This window comes from Erpetoichthys calabaricus, chromosome 10 (assembly GCF_900747795.2).
Source record: "Erpetoichthys calabaricus chromosome 10, fErpCal1.3, whole genome shotgun sequence".
Lineage (NCBI taxonomy): Eukaryota > Metazoa > Chordata > Cladistia > Polypteriformes > Polypteridae > Erpetoichthys > Erpetoichthys calabaricus.
In genome coordinates, this window is record NC_041403.2 from 53114725 (window position 1) to 53140200 (window position 25476).

The 25476-nt window shown below is 36.8% G+C and overlaps 2 protein-coding genes across 16 annotated transcripts in view; one reads left to right on the top strand and one right to left on the bottom strand.

Annotated features, from left to right (window-relative positions):
* The window catches only part of LOC114659024 (single-stranded DNA-binding protein 3), a 213538-nt gene that overhangs the window by 109104 nt on the left and 78958 nt on the right, over positions 1-25476 (top strand). For all 15 annotated transcript variants that reach the window (XM_028811220.2, XM_028811218.2, XM_028811222.2 and 12 more), the window contains exon 5: positions 18565-18654. In XM_028811220.2, coding sequence (XP_028667053.1) covers positions 18565-18654 — 90 coding nt within the window. The remainder of the gene's footprint in view (positions 1-18564; positions 18655-25476) is intronic.
* lrrc42 (leucine rich repeat containing 42) overlaps positions 1877-25476 on the bottom strand; it is a 287985-nt gene continuing 264385 nt past the window's right edge. Inside the window, exon 9 of the mRNA XM_051932954.1 lies at positions 1877-2858. Within this exon, the coding sequence (XP_051788914.1) occupies positions 2688-2858 (171 nt within the window). The 3' untranslated portion in view covers positions 1877-2687. The remainder of the gene's footprint in view (positions 2859-25476) is intronic.

Genomic DNA, 25476 nt, shown 5'->3' on the forward strand with positions numbered 1-25476 from the left:
TGAAACATCAAATATTAAATAAGGCACCGAAAAGGCAGAGGGGCGAGCACTTGTGCATGGACCCTATAAATATAGTGAAGAGTTAAAATAAGGCTTCTACACCACTTACACTAATACTCATGTTTATTCTAACAGTATACATTGCAGTATGTATGCCCTGCCATCTGTGTCATAGGTGGAAGTTTGATTTTAAATACAGTTTTAAATGAGTAAGACACTATGTAATCACACTATGTTACAGTGTAGACGTATGACTGGACAGTCATCTGATTTTCATTAATAAGAGTCTTATGTAGCTATATACAGGTGCATCTCAATAATTTAGAATATCATATAAAAGTTAATTTATTTTGGTAAATCAAAAAGTGAACCTCATACATTATATAGATTCATTACACACAGAGTGTTATAATTCAAGCATTTATTTCTTTTGTTTTTGCTGATTATGGCCTACAGGTAATGAGAACTCAAAATTCAGTGTCTTAGAAAATTAGAATATTACATAAGACCAATAAAAAAAAGACTTTTAATACAGAAATGTTGGCCTACTGAAAAGTATGTGCATTTACGCACTCAATACTTGGTCGGGCTCTTTTTGCATGAATTACTGCATAAATGTGGCGTGGCATGGAGGCGATCAGCTGGTGGCACTGCTGAGGTGTTATGGAGTCCAGGATGCTTTGATAGCGGCCTTTAGCTCGTCTGTATTGTTGGGTCTGGTGTCTCTCATCTTCCTCTTGACAATACCCCATAGATTCTCTAGGAGGTTTAGGTGAGATGAGTTTGCTGGCCAATCAAGCATAGTGATACCATGGTCATTAAACCAGGTATTGGTACTTTTGGCAGTGTGGGCAGGTGCCACGTCCTGCTGGAAAATGAAATCAGCATCTCCATAAAGCTTGTCAGCAGAGGGAAGCATGAAGTGCTCTAAAATTTCCTGGCAGACGGCTGCGCTGAGTTTGGACTTGGTAAAATGCAGTGGACCAACACCAGCAGATGACATGGCTCCCCAAATCATCACTGACTGTGGAAACTTAACACTGGACCTCAAGCAACTTGGATTCTGTGCCTCTCCACTCTTCCTACAGACTCTGGGACCTTGATTTCCAAATGAAATACGAGGACTTTGGACCACTGAGCAACATTCCAGTCCATTTTCTCCTTAGCCCAGGTAAGACACTTCTCATATTGTCTCTGGTTCAGGAGTGGCTTGACACAAGGAATGAGACAGTTGTACTCCTTGTGAATCTCCCCCAAATTCTTGAATGGGCTGTGCTTCACAATCCTCTCAAGGCTAAGGTTTCCCTGTTGCTTGTGCACCTTTTTCTACCACATTTTTTCCTTCCACTCAACTTTCCATTAATATGCTTGGATACAGTGCTCTATGAACAGCCAACCCAGCTTCTTTAGCAATGACCTTTTGTGGCTTACCCTCCTTGTGGAGAGTGTCAATGACTGTCTTCTGGACAACTGTCAAGTCAGCAGTCTTCCCCATGATTGTGTGGTCTACTGAACCAGACTGAGAAACCATTTAAAGGCTCAGGACACCTTTGAAGGTGTTTTGGGTTAATTATATGAGTGGAGTGTGACACCATGAGTCTACAACATTGAACTTTTCACAATATTCTAATTTTCTGAGATACTGAATATTGGGTTTTCTTTACCTGTAGGCCATAATCAGCAAAATGAAAAGAAATAAACACTTGAAATACAGTGGTGTGAAAAACTATTTGCCCCCTTCCTGATTTCTTATTCTTTTGCATGTTTGTCACACAAAATGTTTCTGATCATCAAACACATTTAACCATTAGTCAAATATAACACAAGTAAACACAAAATGCAGTTTTTAAATGATGGTTTTTATTATTTAGGGAGAAAAAAAATCCAAACCTACATGGCCCTGTGTGAAAAAGTAATTGCCCCCTTGTTAAAAAATAACCTAACTGTGGTGTATCACACCTGAGTTCAATTTCCGTAGCCACCCCCAGGCCAGATTACTGCCACACCTGTTTCAATCAAGAAATCACTTAAATAGGAGCTGCCTGACACAGAGAAGTAGACCAAAAGCACCTCAAAAGCTAGACATCATGCCAAGATCCAAAGAAATTCAGGAACAAATGAGAACAGAAGTAATTGAGATCTATCAGTCTGGTAAAGGTTATAAAGCCATTTCTAAAGCTTTGGGACTCCAGCGAACCACAGTGAGAGCCATTATCCACAAATGGCAAAAACATGGAACAGTGGTGAACCTTCCCAGGAGTGGCCGGCCGACCAAAATTACCCCAAGAGCGCAGAGACGACTCATCCGAGAGGTCACAAAAGACCCCAGGACAACGTCTAAAGAACTGCAGGCCTCACTTGCCTCAATTAAGGTCAGTGTTCACGACTCCACCATAAGAAAGAGACTGGGCAAAAACGGCCTGCATGGCAGATTTCCAAGACGCAAACCACTGTTAAGCAAAAAGAACATTAGGGCTTGTCTCAATTTTGCTAAGAAACATCTCAATGATTGCCAAGACTTTTGGGAAAATACCTTGTGGACTGATGAGACAAAAGTTGAACTTTTTGGAAGGCAAATGTCCCGTTACATCTGGCGTAAAAGGAACACAGCATTTCAGAAAAAGAACATCATACCAACAGTAAAATATGGTGGTGGTAGTGTGATGGTCTGGGGTTGTTTTGCTGCTTCAGGACCTGGAAGGCTTGCTGTGATAGATGGAACCATGAATTCTACTGTCTACCAAAAAATCCTGAAGGAGAATGTCCGGCCATCTGTTCGTCAACTCAAGCTGAAGCGATCTTGGGTGCTGCAACAGGACAATGACCCAAAACACACCAGCAAATCCACCTCTGAATGGCTGAAGAAAAACAAAATGAAGACTTTGGAGTGGCCTAGTCAAAGTCCTGACCTGAATCCAATTGAGATGCTATGGCATGACCTTAAAAAGGCGGTTCATGCTAGAAAACCCTCAAATAAAGCTGAATTACAACAATTTTGCAAAGATGAGTGGGCCAAAATTCCTCCAGAGCGCTGTAAAAGACTCATTGCAAGTTATCGCAAACGCTTGATTGCAGTTATTGCTGCTAAGGGTGGCCCAACCCGTTATTAGGTTCAGGGGGCAATTACTTTTTCACACAGGGCCATGTAGGTTTGGATTTTTTTTTCTCCCTAAATAATAAAATCCACCATTTACAAACTGCATTTTGTGTTTACTTGTGTTATATTTGACTAATGGTTAAATGTGTTTGATGATCAGAAACATTTTGTGTGACAAACATGCAAAAGAATAAGAAATCAGGAAGGGGGCAAATAGTTTTTCACACCACTGTATATCAGTCTGTGTTTAATGAATATATATAATTTATGGGTTTCACTTATTGAATTGAATTACTAAAATAAATTAAGTTTTTCGATGATATTCTGATTTATTGAGATGCACCTGTAGAAATCTTGAACCTATCAATTTTTACAATTTTATTTCTGCTTGCAAAAATGCAGCTTAAAGAATCTTACCTTTAAAATATTGCTGATTAATGTAAAACCTATATAATTGCACTACCCAGAATTTTCAGAATAAAATACTTTACATGCTTGACTTTAGTGCCACTGTGTTATTTTTAAAAAATTATAGGTAAAATATGTTTTGAGTGGCAATAAGAATTCTACTTGCATATGCACTTGTTATAATGCTTTTACTGATTCTTTCTTGGCTGTGGGATTCAGTATTTACACAAGGGTGTTTTTTATTTTATTTAAACAGACCTCAGTGCTTCAGACCTAAGTTTGTTTCTGTTAACCTCTTTAAATGCTATTTAATTTAACTAAAAAAAAAAAGTACAGTTAATAAATACTAGCATGGCTCGGTTTCAGGCATGTGCCTTAATGCCCTGCAAGACAAAGGCAGAATCACTCACTATTGTTTTCCTTGTGCAGTTTTAGCAGATAATGAAGTCTACAATGGTACTGACAACTGAGGAGCATTAGAGGCAGTAGTACAGGCTGTACAACACTGCAACATTGATCCATTGAACAGTGCATAGAAAACCATATCTGAATCTATTTAGTAGTGTTTCCTTGGGAATTGTGTGCATCACATGCCATGCTTATGTTGGTTATGGTAAATCGATATTCTTTATATTACGAAATACCTTGCTAGACCTACTGATCAGAGAAAGGCATGTACCCTGGTCACTCAGGTCTTAGAATGCTTGAGTTGAAATGCATACCAACGTACCTACCCCACTGTAGGTACCATGTGCAAGTCATATTTATTTGAAATTTTTGTTTTAAAAAAAGACAATTATAAAATAATGGAACTGCATTTGAATTTTCTAGTGAATAATAGTTGAGTTGGCTGCAAGTCTTTGCTAAATTCAAATGCTTTCATTCTTCATACTTGTACATTATTGCAATGATAGACATGTGACTGCAACCAGCACCGGCATGCACCATTAACAATAAATACCTGATAAGCCACTGTTTAGTGTTAGGATACAAGAATAAACTGGAGTACTAAGAGAAATACCTCAGGGAACCTAATTGTATAAATAAACTAAGTAAAGACAGTCACCATTTGGGGATTTAAATGGTGGTTCCTATAAATGAAGTCATGAATATTTTACTTTCTCTGTGTGCATTATGTGTTTTTCCACCAGGCTTTCTTTGAGCAACCACTATAAATGAAGTGCATATTAAGTACATTTAAGTTTAGTATGAGGGAGCAAGGTTAAAAGCAGTGTTAGGGTAGCAGACAAGTTCCCAGTTAGAATAGATCTGCACTGGGGATCTTCTTTAAATCCTTACCTCTTTGATCTGGTTATGGAGGTGTTGAGTCATGGGATAAAAGGCTAATGCCCCTGTTGCTTGCTTTTTGCTAATTAGACTGTGTTATATAGTAGAAAACATTAAGAACTGAGGAGGAAGACAGAGGGTTTAACATAAATAGGAATAGGAAGGAATATATGAGGTTTAATGATGACCAGGATTCAGAAGTTTTCCTGCAGTGAGAATTATTGAAAAGAATGGATCAGTGGTAGCCCAAAATAGAAAAGTAGATGCAGAGATAACCCATAGAGTGGAATGTGCATGGAACAATTGGAAGATGGTGTCAGGAGTATTGTATGATAAATAAATAAGGCAAAGTTTAAAGGTAAGGTTTTCAAAGACAGTGGTAAGACCAGAAATGATGTATAAAACATTGCATAGAAAGTGTGTGTAATTTTCTACATGATGTGACTGTGGGGCAGAGGGGTAAATTAAGGAAAAACGTGTCTTTGTCTCAAACATCAAGGATGGCACTCCCTCATACAGTCCTCACATATTTCTCTGGTATTCCTTTTTCTCTCTCATGCACCTCCAGACCTCTTGAGACCTTATAAGGTTTATCCAAATCAATAAACACAGTATGCAAACTGTTCTGTTTTTCTTGATGCTTCTCTATGTGCTGTCTCATTGCAAGGACTGCATCAGTTGATTCTCTCAATAGCTTAACACCAAACTGCTCATTCTCTATACCTAAACCCTCTGTGTAATTATTTCCCAAATTTTATTGTTTTATCCCTCTATAGTTTCCACAATCATTATTATCACCCTTCTTCTAATAAATGGTACAGTCACACTGTTCCTCCACTTCTCCTAAACTCTTCCACACTTCTGCCTTTATTTCATCAGGACATGTATCTAATTTTTTTTTTCATTCTTTTAACTGGCTCCTTTACTTCCTCCATCCTTATTCTAGGGTCTAGCCCTTCATTTGGGACTCAATCCCCAAATAATACCCTTAGAATTTCTTCATTCTACAGCTTTTGAAAGTACCTCTTTCATTTGTTCTTGATCCTATCATGCTCACTTAAGACCACACCTTGCTCATCTGTCATCTGCTTTATCTGACTAAAATCCTTCCCAGCTTTGTTCCTAGCCTTTGCTATTCTAAAAATCATTCTCTCTCTTTTGTCTCCGATTTTTCATACACCTCCTCCAAAGGTAGTAACTTGGCTCTTGCCACTGCCTTCTTTGCCTCCGTGTTTATCTGCCTATACAATTCTCTGTCTTCCTCCCTCCCTAATTGGTACCATTTCTTCTTTGCCTCCTTCTTCACCTTTATCACATCTTTCACCTCTCTGTTCCACCACAGTGTCTCTTTGTCCCCAGGTAGGCTACTTGCTGCCCTGTCTCTGGGCCTCAATCAAAAACAGTAGGTTGTTTCCCAAAGTCCTTGCTAAGCTGCCCACCTTGGCCCAGTCATTCTGCCCCACCCCCAATCATTTCCTATACCTTACGGACTAACTACCTCTCTCTCCTCCTCCCTCTGTTGCTACCTAGTAGCTAACTTGTGGTGAGCATACTGACACAAAAATGGTTTCCATCGCATCATCCAGGTGGATGCTGCACATTTTTTTTTTGTTCTTTATTTCGCCGTATACAATTTCTCGTATTAGGAATTTGTTAGTTTTCAAATACCCCTTGGTGTCAGAGCGCAGGGTCAGCCATTGTACAGCACCCCTGGAGCAATTGAAGGTTAAGGGTCTTGCTCACAGGCCCAGCAGAGTAGGATTTCTTTTTGGCATTGACGGGGATTCGAACCGGCAACCTTCGGGATACCAGTGCAGATCCTTAGCCTCAGAGCTACCACTCCGCCCTGTGGTTACTGTTGAATTGGTTTCCCACTTCCCATTGTAAAAGAGTTTGAATAGGTTATAAAAGCACTATGTAAATGTAATTTATTATTATTACCTGATATATAGAAGTTACTTAATACCATTTAGCATAGAATATCTTCTTCAACTGTTCGTGTTAGGGGTTGTAACAGCAGATCATCTTGTTCCTTATCATCCAGTCTTCTACATCTTGCTCTGTCACACCCATCACCTGCATGTCCTCTCTCACCACATCCATAAACCTTCGCTTAAGCCTTGCTCTTTTCCTATTACCTGGCAGCTCTATTTTTAACATCCTTCTCCCAATATATCCAGCATCTCTCCTCTGCACATGTCCAAACCAGTGCAATCTTGCCTCTATGACTTTGTCTCCCAACCGTCCAACCTGAGCCGACCCTCTAATGTACTCATTTCTAATCCTGTCCATCCTAGTCACACCCAATGCAAATCTCAGCATCTTTAACTCTGCCACCTCCAGCTCTGTCTCCTGCTTTTTTGTCAGTGCCACCATCTCCTACCCATATAACAAAGCTGGTCTCACTACTGTCCTGTAGATCTTCCCTTTCACTCTTGCTGATAACCGTCTGTCACAAATTTCTCCTGACACTTTTCTCCACCCATTCCACCCTGCCTGCACTCTTTTTCACCTCTCTTCCACAATCCCCATTACTCTATACTGTTGATCCCAAAAATTTAAACTCATCCACCGTCAACTCTACTCACACATGTATTCTGTCTTGTTCCTACTGACCTTAATTCCTCTCCCCTCTAGAGCATATCTCCACCTCTTCAGGGTCTCCTCAACCAACTCCCTATTCTTGTTACAAATCACAATATCATCCACAAACTCCTGTCTAATCAACCTGTCCATCACAATTGCAAATAAGAAAGGGATCAGAGCCAATCCCTGATGTAATCCCATCTCCACGTTGAATGCATCTGTCACTCCTAGATTTAGCATAGAATATAAGATACAGAATAGAAACATTGTCTTTGCAGTTTTACATACAGTAGTATTCCCATGGCCACCATCAGGTAATTGTCTGCAACTTTTAAACTAAACTTTTTAGGTCCACCCCAAAAGCCTTAAGTTCTGCCTGTCCAGTTTTGACTTAAACCAGCTCTTAGGCCAGGCCTTTGTTCGGCCAAGTTAGCTTCTCTGACATAGCACAGGACTTACACATAAACCTAGACTTACTCGTACTGTGACAATTTAGTTCCTTTGAAAAGTGGGATGAAAACCAGAGCACCTAGAGGAAAACCTATATAGATGCAAGAAGAAAGAATACTCTCGATAGCTGTGCCAAGTAAAATTGAAGTCAAGTTTGAAATCAACTGGCTATGTAATGCTGTTATCAATAATAATAATAATTTATCAATAAATATCTAATCTGAAATCATTTAACATAGTACCAGTTCTGTCTATATCAGATGCACTTTACTACTCTCACTTTCCTTCAAAAACAATCTAGTTATCTTTATATTATTTAAAAAAAAAAAGTTGGATTTTTCAACTTTTTGTGCATTGTTCCCCAACAGTGATATTTCAACTAGTGCTAAATATCGATACTTTTCAAAGTATTTTATTGAAGTTGTGAATTTCATTATCATGACAACCTTAGTTTGTTTCAGTGTCTAGTTTCCAACAGTGACTAAGTGAGCTGCTCCATTTGCTGTATCCATTACAAAATAAAATTTATCAGTCAGTGTTTGAAAACTTCCATATTGGTTAGAAGCTTATGTTCCAGCTCATGAAGCTGGTTTGAAGCAGTCAGCTTTAATAATGATTTATGTAATGTGTTGAGGGCTACTTAGCTTTTTAGAGACATGCTGTTAATTGTGTTCCTAAAACAGCACACTTCATTGCTTAAACAAAATTGGCATACATTATGTTTATGGTACTTGTTAGGCTTTTGAATCCAAGCAGAGGTGTGGAAATCAAGTTTTTTTCTACTTGTCCACGGACAAGTAAACTTAGAAAATCCACTTGTCCGCCAGTTAAATTCACTTGCCCATGTTCTTCAGCTTTTGTCTTGCAACATCTTCTCCCCCAAGAATCTTTACCATCTCAGACAGCATGGGCTGAATTCTGTTCATTTCTGCTTGAGCTGAACTGCATGGTTCCTGGACTGATGGTCCTGCAGAAGTGAATGCTGATGACTTTTCAGGTTTTTTATGAGTGATGTGCCTGTTGCCAGATGACAGCCAGAATTCCACAGCTGGTAGTGGGTCAAACTCTTCTAAAGGTTTGCCATCAGCAACAATGTGCATCTGGTTTTGAAGGTTTTCCTGAGTCAGGCAGGTTCTTAGAGAACTCTTTACTAAATTCATATTGGAGATTAATCTCTCACAAGAAGCTGTGGAAGGAGAAACTGTAAGAAACAGTGAGATGCATTCTTCAGAGACTCTTCCTTTCTCAGCAGAACTGAGGTATAGACAGCAAGTGGATGGTACTGCCATTGCGTTGATATCTGCATTTTAAGTGCTTGCCATTCAGATGGTGCATGTTTAACTTCCTCATCAGTCATCAAATCACTATGCTGCTGACACAAGTTCTTGATTTCATAGTTTCCATAAGTGCTCAGTTTAGACAGAGTGTGTGGCCAGATTCTGAAATCAAACACCCTCATATCTGACTTCCAAAGAAGTAAATATTAGCGAAAAAATAATCGCGTCTAAGTGAAGATTTTTAGAGATATTTCATAACATTTGGAAACCGTTAGAATGTTTTCTTCTTTATTTTTAATAAACTGACAGTGCGAAACCAACTTGTTTTATATGTAAAATTCTCTAATCAAAAACAATCTATAGACAGCTCATCAAAATTGATGTTGTCACGCAATAAATTTCTTAACTCCTCAATATATCACAACCTACGTGAAATCGCAAATTTCAGGAAAGATTAACTGCCTAACAAACTTTATGTGGTTAAAACATTTGCATTGTAAGTAAAATGACCGCATTTTTATGTAGAAACAATGAATTTTATCAATAATATATAAAGGTTATCGATTATAATAAAAAATCATCAGATTACATCATAATGTCGGCATGAAAAAAAATGACATCCTCTCCAAGTGTGTAAATAGTAGGGTAAAATACTTGTGTAAGAAAGCTTCCCCTTTGAAAAATCAGCCGTCATTTTGTAAACAATATTGAAGACCAATGTGAGAAATGAAGAACATGCCTACGTAGACTTTTTCCGCACGAATTACGTACCCAAACGTTTAAAATTTGAAAGTAGTGGTAAAAATGTGCTCTGCACAGCACATACAGTATAATTCTTTTTTCTCCAGAAAATTGCACTTGTCCACGGACAACGGAAACCAGAAAAACACGCTTGTGCAACTGTCAGTTTACCCGTGTCAGACGAGTCGGGCATTGGATTTCCGCACCCCTGATCCAAGGAAAGATAAATTATTACAATAAACCATGATGAAAGCGGTGAAAATGTATGCTTTATGTTTTAATAGTACAGGTATGTGGCGTGACAAGGCTGCAGTCTGTAATTCTGAATATACTGATGGGTGACATAATTACCAAAGTTAAAGCCAGTGCTTTTGTAAGGCAAGTTTTGCATGAATTGCTTGCAGTAACTGTCAGACGTATGCTATTAACTATTTACTGGTTTATGTGGTCATGTGTAGAGTATGGTGATATTCTTACTTGCTTTGTAAATTTGTTCATTGAGCAGTATAACAGGAGTGAAGTATACTTTTGGTGTGCGTTCACCCAAGCAGTCTATTAGTCTTTTAGTCTATTAGTCTTAGTCTAGAAAAAGTGTCTTTGTAAATCAAAAATTCATCAAGGTTTTCTCTAAGTAAATCATAAAATGATATGTAAGGGAGAAAAATTTAAGAAGGATTGACTAGGAGCTGAAGAGCATCTACTGTAGAAGTAGTATTTGCCTAAAGAGGACACTCTGGTATATTAGACCTCTTAATTCAGTGAAAACTAGCAATAAATACTTTCACTTTATGTACATAATATGTTCTTGCCATTGAGTTAGTGGAATTCCTTTTGAACATCATAGGATTTCTGACATGTCTACCCTTCAGGTGAAAAGTTAGATTTTTTTAAAAAAAATTTTTTAAACAGTAAATGTCCCAAACTTTAAGAAGTGACTTTATTACCAATCCTGATTTTATTTATTTATTTTTTGTAAATTACATGCTTCACATAAAAGTATCCTGAATAATCTTGGTGTTTTTTATAATTTTATTTAATTGATTTTAATTAGAAGCAGATAACATTCCATCTAATCGACCCATAGAATACATTTTTCTTCCCACCATAACTGCCAGTGTAGACTCAGTGAAATTTTTGTTTTTCAATCACTTTTTAGAACTTGAATTCATCATGATTTCATTTAACTCTGGCTCTTTAAGTGATTCTGCATTTATTTGTATAAACTGTTAAAGAAGAAATGTGACAGATTAAAAATAGGGTTCACAAACAGTCTGGTTTGAGCCAAATAGTTAGATATTGCAAGCTGAATCATGACTCATCTTTAGAGAGCATACACCATCATGTGGTCAACCTCTACCCTGAAATATTAATTAGCATGCTAGATTGGAATTGAATTGCTTGATGCTCTAAAGAGTATAGTTTGAGGTCCACTGCTTGTGGGTGTGATATTGTCTGTCTAGTGCTAATCTCAGCAAATTACTGGTAATTACCTTTCACAGGTGGGACACTCTTGCCTATGTTTTAACCACTAAAACCAAATTGGTGCTCCTTAGCAGTAAGTGCCATAACCTCCTAGACTTTGTAGAAAATCTGACCTTCCCAAAGAGGAAAAATCCTTTTTTTTTTTTTTTTTTTTTTTTTTAAGCCGTTTCCTTTCCAATGACTGAACTTTAACTTTTTATTTTATAATAATTCATGTTATTGGCATTGCTTCAACCTAAGTCCAGTTGCCCTTCTCTCATTACATCAAGAGTCAGGTGTATGAACAGGGCTGTTCTCTGTAGTGTATTATGTACAATGATATTTGATGAATAGTTCATTAATTTCATCAAGACCCTTTGTTACTCCCTTTCAGCAGTTATATTTCCTAATTTCAGACATTTCCCAACTCTTTGAAAATTACAAGGTTGTCTACTTACATACATCCTTTTTTTTCTCTGTCTCACCCTTTACAGTTTGCTTATTTCCTTTTGTAAATTGGATGGATTTCCCCAATACTGTGCTGTGTACCCTGAAGAAATCTTGCTTTACACTAAAGATATCAAGACCTTTTGGGACAATGTTTCTTTGGATCTCCCCCACAACCTTGGCTTATTTAATTCCTTACTAAAAATCCTCTCTTCGGCCATCTGTACAGGTGCCAAGGACATTTAGATACTTAGGCATCGTAGTTGTTTTATTAGTATAGAACATGGCAGACTTCAACTTGTTGCTGTCTTCTTAGTCCTTTCTTCTCCTGGATTTCCATTCATGAAAAACTATTATTAAAATGCGTGTTATTTCTCATTTTAATTTTTTTCATCGCTGTGCTTCCCTTGTTACTTTTTGGACATGGTGAGATATTTTCATTCCCCTTTATATGGGATGCAGGAAGACCCTGTTTTAAGCATTTTATGTTGGACATATTTTTGGGGACTGTCAATTCCCTCCTCCATTTACCTCCATCTGGGATTTCGTCCTTGAGATGTGGTGTTATGTCTTACCTACCACCTGTTTTTGATGCCTGTTTCCCTCTTTCTCCCCAATTCAATGTCTGTCTCCACCTATTATGTAGCTTTGTTTAAAAAAATAAAATAAAAAAACTCAAAATGTCTTCACCACTACACTTAATTTAGAAATGTGACCTCCCATCCTCTCCTCCATTTCTGTAGAGTGCTATTATTAAATATCTCTCCTTTCTCCAAAAATCATTATCCTGAACATATTCAACATAAGGTTGTATACCATCTGCATGATATTCCACAAAAGGGTTGTGCTGTAGGTTTTTCCACTAACCTCTTCTTCCACATTTGTTCTCTAAATGCCCCAATACATTTTTGGTACTGCCCATGTCCCTTCATTTCATTTTTTTTTTTGTTTGATTCTTTACTTGATTCTTTTATCACCCCATATCTTTCTCACCCTGAACCTCTCTGCTCTTTTTTCATCTCTGTACTGCAGTAGAGACTTTTCTCCTTGTACACACTGTTGTAGCCAAACGTGCTGGCTGCTCGTTAGAAATCCCCTGACTCTCATCTAATTTCTGGAAGTCCTTTTATTATATTCTGGTTTTTCTCTAACTGTCTGTGTTGTAGCTTGATGGGTCATCTGGATCCATTGTTAAGTAGCTATCTTCTACTAAACTCGTTAAGGTGATTGAAGATGCAGATATCTTTTAATCCTTGCAACTTTGCTTCACATCCTTTTATTAGTAATCTTGCCTGGTGTCGCAATTGCTGCTTTCTGTCATGAATATCCATGGCATCTCCCTTATTACTTTCTGCATGTTAATTTTTTAAACTTGTTACTTCCTTTCCTGTATTTCAAGTTTAGACCATGACTTTTTACAGTATATTGCTTATAAAAATATTAGAATATTATTTGCTCCAGCTTGTGATTTTTTTAAGACAAGCCATGTTTGTAAGTGTATAATCAGTTAGTCTTGTGAGGTTCCATAAATAGCGGATTTGAAATGAATTAGTATATTTTCCACACCACAAGTGTTTTGCATTTTCACTTGGCTGATGAAAATATTGAAACAAAGTAAATTGTAGTGGTGGCTCTGTGGCTAAGCATCTGCGTTGGTATCTGGAAGGTTGCTGGTTCACATCTTGTTACTGCCAGAAAGGATCCTTCACTGTTGGGCCCATGAGCAAGGCCCATAACCTGAAAATTATTCCAGGGGTGCTATACAATGGCTAACCCTGTGTTCTGATCCCCAAAGGACATGCAAAAAAAAATTTTCCCTTAGGGATTAACAAAGTATATCAAATCAAAAAAAAAAATTTAAGCGTTGCTATACTAGGTTAAATAGTTGATAGTAACAATAGTAGTTTTTTTTTTTTTATATAAAACATTTGTAAGACTAATGATTTTATTTTTTTAATGCAAGTTGTGTAAATATACTGTTAATTTGTCATTTGTTTTTGGGATTAATGTTTATTGAAGCAAGTTTACAGCCTAGTGTAAAAGTGAAAATATTTTGCCATTGAATAGTCATTTGTTCTCCACTGGGACCCTTCATTGTCAAATTGCTTATATACAGAACATAACATTTTGGCTGGGCAAAGTCCAGTGCCGGTTTTTATTTTATTTATTTATTTTTTTTCTTTTCCTTCAAGATTGTTATTAATTCAAAGTCTTTGCTATTGTGTTCTGCTAACAGCATGTAAAGTAGGAAGATTAGTATAATGCTCTGGTTCTGCTTAAACTTCTTCTGATAAGATCTCCCAGTTTTTAAAGTACATTGTAATGGCATCTATCATTAAATTATTTTAGAATGTCAAATACAGTGCAAGTTACCTTCATTGAATATAATTATCAAGGTTTGTAGTTCTGTATTAATAAGGTGAAGAAACTTCAGTACTCTGTAAAAGTTTTGGAGCTGATCAAGTAATCATTTTAGAACCACTGGTATGTATTGAAGAGTTTTGGTTGTTGTGAGAAATCATTTTTCCAGTCTTGGTATGAATGCATTATGAGCATCCACCTTCATTTTGAAAATTTGTGATTAGTTGAGGAGCTTCAGCTGTAAACATGCTCTAAATAGAAGGTATTTTTTTAATGTATGGTATATAAGAAAAAACAAAACTCCCTCCTAGAGGTAAATGGTATAGGATTAAGCCTCATGTAATAACTTTCTGTCATTTCTCTTGTAAAATAGTAAATATTTATAAAAATACATGATTATTTTGCAGTAGTGCAGTTGCATATACAGTATGTAAAATCAGTAAAATAATTTGTTTTTAAATTGCTGTAGAAAAATGTCTAATGCTGACTTTATAGATCTCAGCATTGAAAGCTTGTTGTCTCAGAAAACCAAGCAGGAAGAGTTTTTGTTAATTTGCCACAGTAAATAAATGTTTGTTTCATGGTTCATTCCAGATGCAACTGTCTTTAATAATCAAGCACTGAGCAATTTCACTATGTACTTCTTAAAGTGGTATTTAGTAGTTAGAGTGGACAACTTCTCTATTAATTCTGACTTTTAACTCTCTTAGTTAAAAGACTTTGATAGTGACAGTACCTCTTTCTGTTAACCTACAATGCAAAAAATCAATTTTATGTTTGCTCAGTATGGAGATGAAGTATACTCAAACAGCTAAACTGTCTCTTTTTCAATTTTAGTAGCCTTTTATTAACCTGAACTATTTATAGGACTGTGGAAAAATTCAGATTCTCATTTTGAAAAATACGTTCAAGAGTATTTGTATGTTCTGTTTATTGGCCAAAACATAGATGAAGAATTGCATTGTTACTTTTTGGACCGGTCAAATTTTAACAGAAATTTGTCAGAGATTTCTTCAGGTTGTAGTGGATGACATCCCCCGGAAAATAATATGGCTCATCCAGCTGGAGTGACTAATACATTATTACACATTATTAATTGTTTGACAAATAGTTGCAATATCAGAGTTTTCTTTTGGATAAATGCATACAACTGTAACAAATGTTTGTGGAAATTCATTAGGTAAATATGGCAGTCTAAGAAATAATTGCAGCAACTCAGAGTCTACCGAAGCACACAGTAAAACGTGACATTAGACAGATGAATCACCCTTCTGTTAGTCAAGTTCAAAACACCTGTTTTCCTTATTCATTGTAACTGCATTATACTGTATGCATTGTACTTCAAACTGTTTATTAGTTTTCAGCTCCTTAGCACTGGAATTACCAGAGCCTACAAAAAAACTCTTAGATCCGTCCCACCTTAAATCGCTTCTTAAATCCATTTGCACCTCTCCGCCATCGTCTTTTGTCTTCTAAATGTGTAGATAAAGACAAGCTGCAAGCAGCCGGCTATTCAATCCCCCCCACCGACTTGCACAAACTTCTCCCAGCTCATGCCTTGATTGATTATCTGGGAGTGAAGTGGAGTTTTAGAGTGGAAATAATAGATTGTTATTTGGAACACACGCATTTCATGTGTGTTCTGTTTCTACAGTAATCTGTGTAAACACATTTTTAAAACAGAAACGGTTTTCATATTCTAGTAATAAATGACAAAAGGTAGGCATAAACTATATAATGTATGAAGCCTGAAGTCCAAATATCAAAGACACTTTCATGAAAGGTACAAATATAACAGAACAAGTGCGCTTTTATTCAAAAATATAACTGCTGAAAAAAAAAAAGCCGCCTTAGTGTGCGACATTGACACTCATTTACTACGACTGCCGCCGTGGCGCCACAGTATCAGTTGCTGACTGGGAATCAAGAGGTTCCGAGTTCGATCCTGCTCGACTTCCTTTTGAAAAGTGAACTGTTCTTATTTTTACTATTTTAGAATAAAAAGATACATTTGATTTCAGTCTGTAACAGCCAGTGTAATTAATGATATTTGTAAAGGTTAGCTTTGTTTTTTTTTTTTTTTTTATTCACTTTTCATTCTCTGTCGCATTCAGGATCCTTTCCTACCCCATCTGACACTGCTGTTTTCACATAAAGGCGCACTATAGCTCTGCAGTATATCACGATACATACGACCACGTGTTTTTTTCCCCCCAGTCTTGCCAGTCCCCACATGTTTCTGTATGCTGTTTCTTTTGTACTCCAGGACATGCAGAGGAAAGCATAGTAAAGAGCAGTAACTTCAGAGCTATATGCAATCATCAGATACTCCCCATCTGACACTGCTGTTTTCACATAAAAATGCGCTATAGCTCACCCAATGAGCTCCTTTCCTACATTTATGACGTGTACTTGTTGCAGTGTACACACCTTTCTGTGCTATGGTTCGTATTATACTGAACAAGCACCTGTAATTTGCAGCTCAATTCATTATCTCAAAACACCACACACATTCACAGTAATTCCCAGTTATGTCCACCACTCACATCCATGCCCACAACCATACAGAACTGATTCCACATCAGAGAATTTCCAGTTCCAGCATAAATTCACACCCGATCTGACGCTGTTCATTTTCAAATAGTATTGCATTAGTACGATGATGTTTTCACATATATTGTCTTTTTTTCAGGTGTGTAATAGAAACCACAGCATAGAGAGAAGCGAGTACATTGTAACAGGTACACACGTAAATGTAAGAAAGATGATCCTTGCGTGTGTGTGAACTGTTAACATTTGAATCTGATGATTGCATATAGCGCTGTCTTATTCAGTGCGCGTAAGAACATGCAGGTGGCCAGTTGCTGTTTGCTACAACATACTGGCGGTGATCAACGCACATTTTAAGAAAAGAGACAAATATATGTGACGTTTTGATAAAATCATTTTATGATGCGAATAGTACCAATCAGAAAACATCGTCGAAGTAATGCAATATTATTTGAAAACGAACAGCGTCAGATCTGTTAGTCAGATCAGAAGCTGAATAAGTTCCTGTTCTGACTCTAAGTAAAAAAACAAGAATTAATCAGCAGAAATAACCGCGATCGACATTTTAAACTTAACGATTTACAGTGCATACCAATTTATAAATTTTATGTCCGTTTGAGGTTACAAAGAAGAAAAAAAAAAAAAAAACACTTCCTCCCCAACGGGGAATCGAACTTGGGTCTCCAAGGCACGGCATGGCTGCTGTTCTCTGATTCTGCAAATCTTAGTGATATGCCACGGAAGGTGTTATATCAGCCTTGAACCTTTTATGAAAGTGTTTATTTGATGTTTGGACGTCAGGCTTCAAATATTCAATAGTTTATGCCTACATTTTTTAACATTTATTACTACAATATGAAAAAGTTTGTTTTAACAATGTGTTTACACAGATTACTGTAGATTACTGTAGAAACGGAACACACATGAAATGCATGTGTTCCAAATAGTGATCTGTTATTTCCACTGTGAAACTCCAGCACTTCAGTCACTCCCAGATAATCAAACAAGGCATGAGCTGGGAAAACTTAGTGAACGTTCTGCAACGGTGGGGAATGGAATAGATGGCTGCTTGTCTTAATCGGCACATTTAGAAGACAAAAGAGAGGTGAGAACGGTTTTAAGGTGGGCTGGGTCTACAAGTTTTTTCGTAGACTCTGGTAATTCTAGTGTTAATCCAGTTTGATTTTATCAGGCACAGTCTCAAACTGGTTGGACAGAGTTCCTGGATATGTCAGAGTATTTGACTGGCAGTTAAGAGAACACACTGCGTCTGTCTCTGACTCGTTAAGATGAAATATCACTAGGGAAGCTGTGTAATGTGTCATGGCCTTTAGTTGGTACTTTCCTTGTATTACAAAACAGATTACACTGTAGTGGGAAATACTGACTGTACTAAATACTCTGAGGCTGAAGTGTAAACCACTTGTGGATTATAGCAACAGAGTGAAAGAAAATAGACACAATAATTAAAAGTAGTTATTCCATAATGCATTAAATGACAAATGTCTTTTTAATCCACTTCCAAAATATAGTTCCATGAATAAAACTTGCACAATAAATGTAAAAAAATTACAACTTAGACAAAGATGAAAGAGGTAACCGGACCACTTCTGATCTTCAATAGAGCAACGTCAATGATATAGCTATTATACATGTATTTTTTTAATATGTTAGAAGTATGTGTTTGTTTCTTTAACAATAATTGTGGTCATATGGAAGTGAAGGAGAGAAAATAAAGGGGGGGGGGGGGGGGGCTATTGTTCTCCAGTAGTTTAAGAATACATAGTTTACCTATGGTTAGTCGAAAGAACGTCTGTAAATATACATTCCAAAAATATCCTGTATGTTTAATGTGTATTGTTTTTTGTTTTCTTCTTGTTCTGTGTTTGTCTTGCTCAGAGTGCAGCAGCAGCTCCAAGTCCTGTACTCGGAAACATTCCTCCCAGTGATGGCTTACCAGGAGGACCAATTCCTCCAGGATTCTTTCAGGTAAGCTTTTTCCTCATTGTGCCTTCTTGAAATTCTGGACCTCACCATGGCACATTCCTTGTGTTTAGTTTCTTTGATTACTAGGCCCCAGCTAAGTACACTGCTTACAGTTGATACTACATCAGCAGCTTAAGTGCAGATATAGTGTAAAATAACTTTGAGGTTGAGAGAGTTATGCCTCCTTAATCTTAATTGTTTAGACTAAATATAGTAAATGATCCCAATTTATTATCGCGATTTGTGTCAACTGTTGGATTACGACCACTCTGTGTGACATTTTATTTATTATGGTGACATTGAGGGCTGGTGGACATGGACAGAGTATTGTATCAAAAACCAGACCTGTGCAGTTTCAGATACCACAGAGAAATAGTGGTAGGCAGATGCAATGGTGGCATAATAAGAGTTCACACTTGCATTCAGAAATAGCAGTAAATAAGTCTAGAAATTATATGACCCCTTCTGTGGTGGTTTGGGGCCATGACTTAAATATGAGTAAATGCTTGATTAAAGAAAAATTTAAATGTAATGTTCAGGAAATGGACCAAGATTTCTTAAGGCATATGGGAGGTAAAATTCCTTTTTGAACCTAAAATAAAAAAATATCCTGCTTTCATTTAGAAACCATTGGTAGAGAAGAAAAGATACAATGCACATATATGTAAAATGTGGTGAGGGTACCCAGCATGCATGAGTCATTTGACCTAGCTCTAGGATAATGGTACTTTATATTGTGCGTTGTTTATAATGAGATTCAGTTTAGTAGAGAATCCATGCTGAAACCATCATGGCACCAATTTAGGGCTGCAAGACAGGCTATAAGCAGTATGCCTGAGCAAATTCATTAAAATAAAAATGAAATAACAAATCAGGCTAAACTTCTGTAACAGTGCAGGAAGGAACCACAGTCCTCACGTAATCTTAATCCAGGGAAAAGACACTGTCAAGATTTTTGTAATTCTCAAATCTATTTTGAACAATACAGAAGAAGATGTATGGATTAATGTGCAGGATTTTTATTAAGAAGGAAAAATACATTGTCATAAGATTGGGTTTTCCTACCAAAACCATAATAGATGTCTTGGCAGGGTTGCTTTAAGAGATTGCATTTTGTGGCTGCTAATAAAGGGTTTTTCATTCTCAGACCATTCATTATTGGGAATTCTGAGGCTAATATCCAAAATTTCTGAGGGACGGCAGTACATAAAGTGGTGTTTCCACAGCCAACATACATGCCTAAAAGTATTCACATTAAGAAGCATGTTAAAAGCTGCTGGCTTTAAAGCTATCTGGTGATGTTTTTATTTTGTGCAAAGACTTAGTTTATACATATTTGTTTTGTCAATTATGAGGTTTAATTTTATTTCTGGTGACTTCTTTTCTTAGAATAGACATGACAGTATCACGTTAATTTTCGCAACTTGTCTTTTTGGGTAACTGCCATGTTATTTATAGAGTTATTGCTGGCTTGCTGTCTTTAAGTTGCTGTAAATAGGATGCAATATTCAATGATAGTGTGAAGTGGCACTATCTAATTATTTGTTTCAGTTAAAATATCTTGCTGTTCTTTAATTTGTCCCTTGAGAAAGGATGAGTTATCTCTGTGCCTTTCCTACTAATTAACTTTTCTTCTTTCTTGCCTTTTTTAGAGCAAATTTTAAAGTTTATATTTTCTTACTGTACATTTATTGTAGCCAATTCTCACCCTTACAAAAGAACTGCAGGTGCAAATGTGATCAGCTTTCACCAGCTTCCCCTCCCTTTTTAATTTGGGTAATTTCAATTACTCTTCTGTTGTGCTGTTAATTAGGGTACCCTCTAATCAGCACCATTATCACAGTGGAATTCATGTTTGGTAAAGCTGCTAAACAAACTCTTGCAAAATTGCTAAATGGCTAATTAATGTCTGTTAATTAAGAAAATTGCTCATGGTAACAAACCATGTTGTAGCTGGCAGCAGTTAACATTAACACTTGTTGAAAGTTGGTATTTTCTTAGGCAGTTTCTCCACTCTCAGACTTGTAATTAGATGGTTAGGGTTAAGAACCTTATCCATTAAACATTCATTTTCTGAAGTTAAATATATTTAGTGTTAACTATTTACCTGTCAGCTATATATCTGGAGTTCGTGATATTTTTAGATGTTCAGTTTTTTCATGCTAATTATCAAAGTGTATAAATGCAATTGACATGGCTCAGCACCTGTACTGATTTAACCTAGCCAACACAATGAGGATCTTAACTTGCATGTCTCACTAATATAAATGCTCTGCGTGCATATATGTGTATGTGTGTGTGTGTGTGTGTATGTATGTATGTGTGTGTGTGTGTGTGTGTGTGTGTGTGTGTGTGTGTGTGTGTGTGTGTGTGTATATAAAATATACACACACACACACACACACACACGCACACACACATATACACCAAATTGACGGACAGATTCACTCATAAACAAAAAGGCTGTTTTCCGCTTGGTTGAAGAGCTGAAATTTGATAGAACAGTACATTTAGGCCAGTATAGGTATCCACTAAGAAAGTACATTTTGATATATTCATATTTACAGGTAAAACCAACCCATCCTCTCAGTAGAAAAACTTGTTTCTACGCAGGAAAAAAAAGATGGGGTGGAATGCTGCATGGAAAATGAGATATGAAGTGCATGAAGGAAAGTCAGTTGAAGCTTAGAAAAGATGTGATTAGAATGTTCCCTCCATGTGTACACACAGTACTCCCTATTTTGTCAGTTTCTTCTTAATCCCCATGATTCGGTATAAAATACATTGTAATTCAAGCTAGATTGGATGGGGGATGGGGGGCCCTTGGTGGCAAAATACATGCAATATTCCAGAGAATTTGGGTGGGTTCCCTTTGGGATCAAAGAGCAATGTGCTGCTATGCTGCAGCTCAAAAAGCACAAACTGGCAAGTACTGGTACAATACCAGCCCACTTCAAGCCCTGGGTACAACACAAGCTAGGAGCAACAGCATGTCTTGGTCAGTTTAAATGCTTGTGCAGCTTAGTAAAGGGCTCCCCCACAGAAAGAACATAGAAGAGGTGGACATTGTACATAGTTCACCATATTATTTCTTTTTACTCATTCTTTTATGTAAAATGGTTATAATCATGTGTTAACGTTCTCTTTCTTTTCAAACTAACCATCTCAACTTTCAACTGCCTCTGCTTATTTGACAGTTTGATTGCAAGTAACCTACTGCCTGTAGTCAGGGAAAAGTAATCAACAGCAAAGGATTAAGCTGGGTGGGCTTTGTCTTGATTGACATGTGATAAAACCATCATGAAAAGAGATCTACTCAAACAAATAGCACCAGCAATTAAATAGCCATTTAGAAATGTGTTGTCCGGAAAAGTCAAATTGTGAAAAAGGCCATTGTAAAATAAAGTCTGTAATAATAATACAATAATTACATTGCATTTCATAATAATTAGATGCCTTTTTATAATTATTAAATGACTTTTATTAATCTTTTTTTCCACGGTGTATTGACTCATTTATATTGTGACAACAAGGGGGCACAACTGAACATGACACAACTCCACCAACCATAGAAAATAAAAATTATTTATTACCCAGAGACTCACAGGCTTTTATGGTCAATCCAGCAATATACTTTGTGATTAATAAAGCTGCTCAGTCTCCTTCCACTCCTCCATGTTAGTTTTGTCTGTCTCCCAACTTTGCCGTATGAGAGAGAATGGCTCCTTTGGGACCACTTCTGATGTCACTGCATTGCATATGGAAAGCTCTTCTGGGTCATATGTAAGCTCCCTGCCAGGGGAGTGCTACCACCTCTTGTGCTGGGGAATTTGCTCAAAAGATCCACTCGTCCATCCATTATTTGATCATTCCATATGGGACAGAAACTGAGGACTAATCCCGGCCTGGTTGTGTTGTCGCCATTCTTGTGCTTCTTCCATTACGGTCTCCCAGCTGGGATGCCAATCCATCTAGTCTGGCTCTTAAAATGTATATTGCTGTACTTTATATGCGATTTTTTCATAATTGCCATTTTCATTTAATTTTTGCAAAAATGGTATTCCATTTTGAGCCAGTAGAACAGTTAAGTATTGGGTGATGACATTTTCCCACTGCTTTGGGTCTCTGAATTAGAGGTGCAAATTTCATAATCAATATTCAAACCTTTTGTTCAATATATAACTGTCTTATCAATAAAAAGAATCAATCTGCTTAATAAAACAGAAGATATGGTGTGATAAATTTGCCAGAGAATTATTCATGTATTATGCATGTATGAATTTGCTTTAATGGTAAGCTAAATTATGTTACAAACTCTTGTCAGTATTCTAAACAGTTTATGTTTAGGAGTAGAATCATATTGGCATGATCAAAATTGTCAGCTGTGTGCTAAGCCTGTTAGCTGGTGGGGCTCCCACATGCCTTTAAAACTTGCTGGCACACACACACAAAATAGTTTTCTCTAAGGATAGAACATACTTCCAAGTGTTCCCAAAAAATATGCCAGGCAAATTAAGCAGAAAACTCCTTGTGGTGTAATCCCTGAATTAAATTAGTCCATGCTGGTGCAAAATAAAAAGGAAACCTATTATTAATAATAATAAAAAGCAGTATTTAATAGGCAGAAGTGTTCTCAGCAAAACCACACAAACAGGTTGTCTTTACATGTTTAAGTGGTACAAATTTGCATTTCTGTCACTCCTTGAAAGTGATCCTTGTGTGTAGATTTCAGATCCATGCACCATTATCATGAACACAAAAAGAATAGTTTCCCATGACAGCACCAGACAAGTGCAGTCATTCACATTGATAGAATTTTGTCTGACAGCTAGGTTTGTCACAATACCAAATTTCACACTTTTGTATGATACTAAGTATTAAAATTCAATACCATTTTTAATAATACAGTATATTATGCAGTTCAATAAAGAAAGTAGCTAAATTGCAATTCTGTATGCAATAAAATCTGTACATTAATTAAAACAAAAATTTAGTTATTAAAGAAATATGACCAAATTTGACCCTTGTGTTTTATAAATATATAGCTAAACTATGTCGAGATTTGAGGGAGGAACAAGTTCCACAGATGACCAAGAGCTGTCTTAGGGGACAGAATACCTGGAGAAGCCGGCAATAAAAAAGCAGCCCTCTGAGCAGCAGAGAGAGGCACAGACACAGCACTTGAGAGCCCTGTAATAGCATCTTTTTTTGCTTTACACCTAGTGTTGCTGAGATGATCATTGGCTCCCTGTGACCCCAAACTGGGCAGATTAAATTTACCCTTCAGCCCTTGCAGGATAATATGTAAACTTATAACTTCTGTTCAGTACTTTTTGACCATACCGGTGGCAAAAATGACAGTAGGCGTGGCGATACATTGCTGCTTACATGCACTGGGCTTCCAAAGACATTGAAGTTTGAGGAGAAACTGGTTACTTGTGACCGACTATGAAGCAGTAGGCCATCAAAGCATAAAATAGACATGCAAAAAATATGTACGAGCATCATGTAGGTCAACCACTCAATGATGAGATTGTACTCACCCCCAACCCCTGTACTACATTTGGTTAATGGGTCTAACACTCTACCATCTCATTTTCCTCTTAAAGCCTGTAATAATTGGCATAACTGTCTTACTTCCTTGACTTCCTGACAAGAGCCTTACTTCCTCTGCTGTGACATTGTTAGGTATGTGGACTAAAAAAATACCAGTGCTCTGATCGAAAGTATACAAGTATTGCTTTGGTCACTAACCTTGCACAAGCTTCACATAGAAAATATAAACCACACTTTTAGGGCCACATCTAATGATTATTTTGACAATTGATTAATCTGACTATTATTTTGAGGATTAGTTGGATTCTTGAAAAAAAAAAAAAAAATTTATTACTTTCATTTGGAATAAAACACACAAAGTACTTGAAGTGAGTCTTTCACCAAGAATGAAGTTTTTATAAAAATTTCAGAAAAGTATTTTTTAAAGAAATTAACTATCCTGCGGTGGGTTGGCACCCTGCCCGGGATTGGTTCCTGCCTTGTGCCCTGTGTTGGCTGGGATTGGCTCCAGCAGACTCCCGTGACCCTGTGTTCGGATTCAGCGGGTTGGCAAATGGATGGATGGAAATTAACTACTTGTACATATTTTGAACAAAATATAGCTTTTTATAAACATTTATGTAATAATAGATTGAAAATAAATAGTAATAAAACACTTAGTAGCACGTCTGGCTCTGGGTGTGCAATGAATGCACACACACAAAATTTCATTAAAAATACAAAGGTTTTTAATAAATTAACTAAACTCGCAATGTAGCTTATGTATGCAGAATCACATTAAACAGACACTTAAGAATGAAAAATGTAATTTAAAGTTTTTTTTCTTTTCTGGGAAACAGAATGGCAAAGCATCATGTAAATATCTGACCACCACAATATTCCACCACTGAAAAGTCTGTTGCACCATCATGACTTTATTAGTTTTTTTTGTTTTTTGTTTTAGTCTGCAGTAATGGTTCAAATTAGTTAATCACAATGAACATCGATGTTGTATGTTGATGAAATGTCCTGGTTATTTTTCTTTGCAGCAAAATAAGTGATTTAATTTGTGTGAAACTCAGTTTTTCCTTTGCTATGTAATATGTGGAGTTTATTTTAACTGAAAGTTCATGTCTTTTTGCAGCATAATTTTTTTTTGTGCTTGGACATATTTTACCATAGCTGATTCTTTTGGCACATTAGCTTGCAGCCACCAAACTGTTTTAGCCTGCTGTTAAATTCTAATGTTTGAAACTGTGTGATCCTATCACAAAATCTATTTTACCAGCT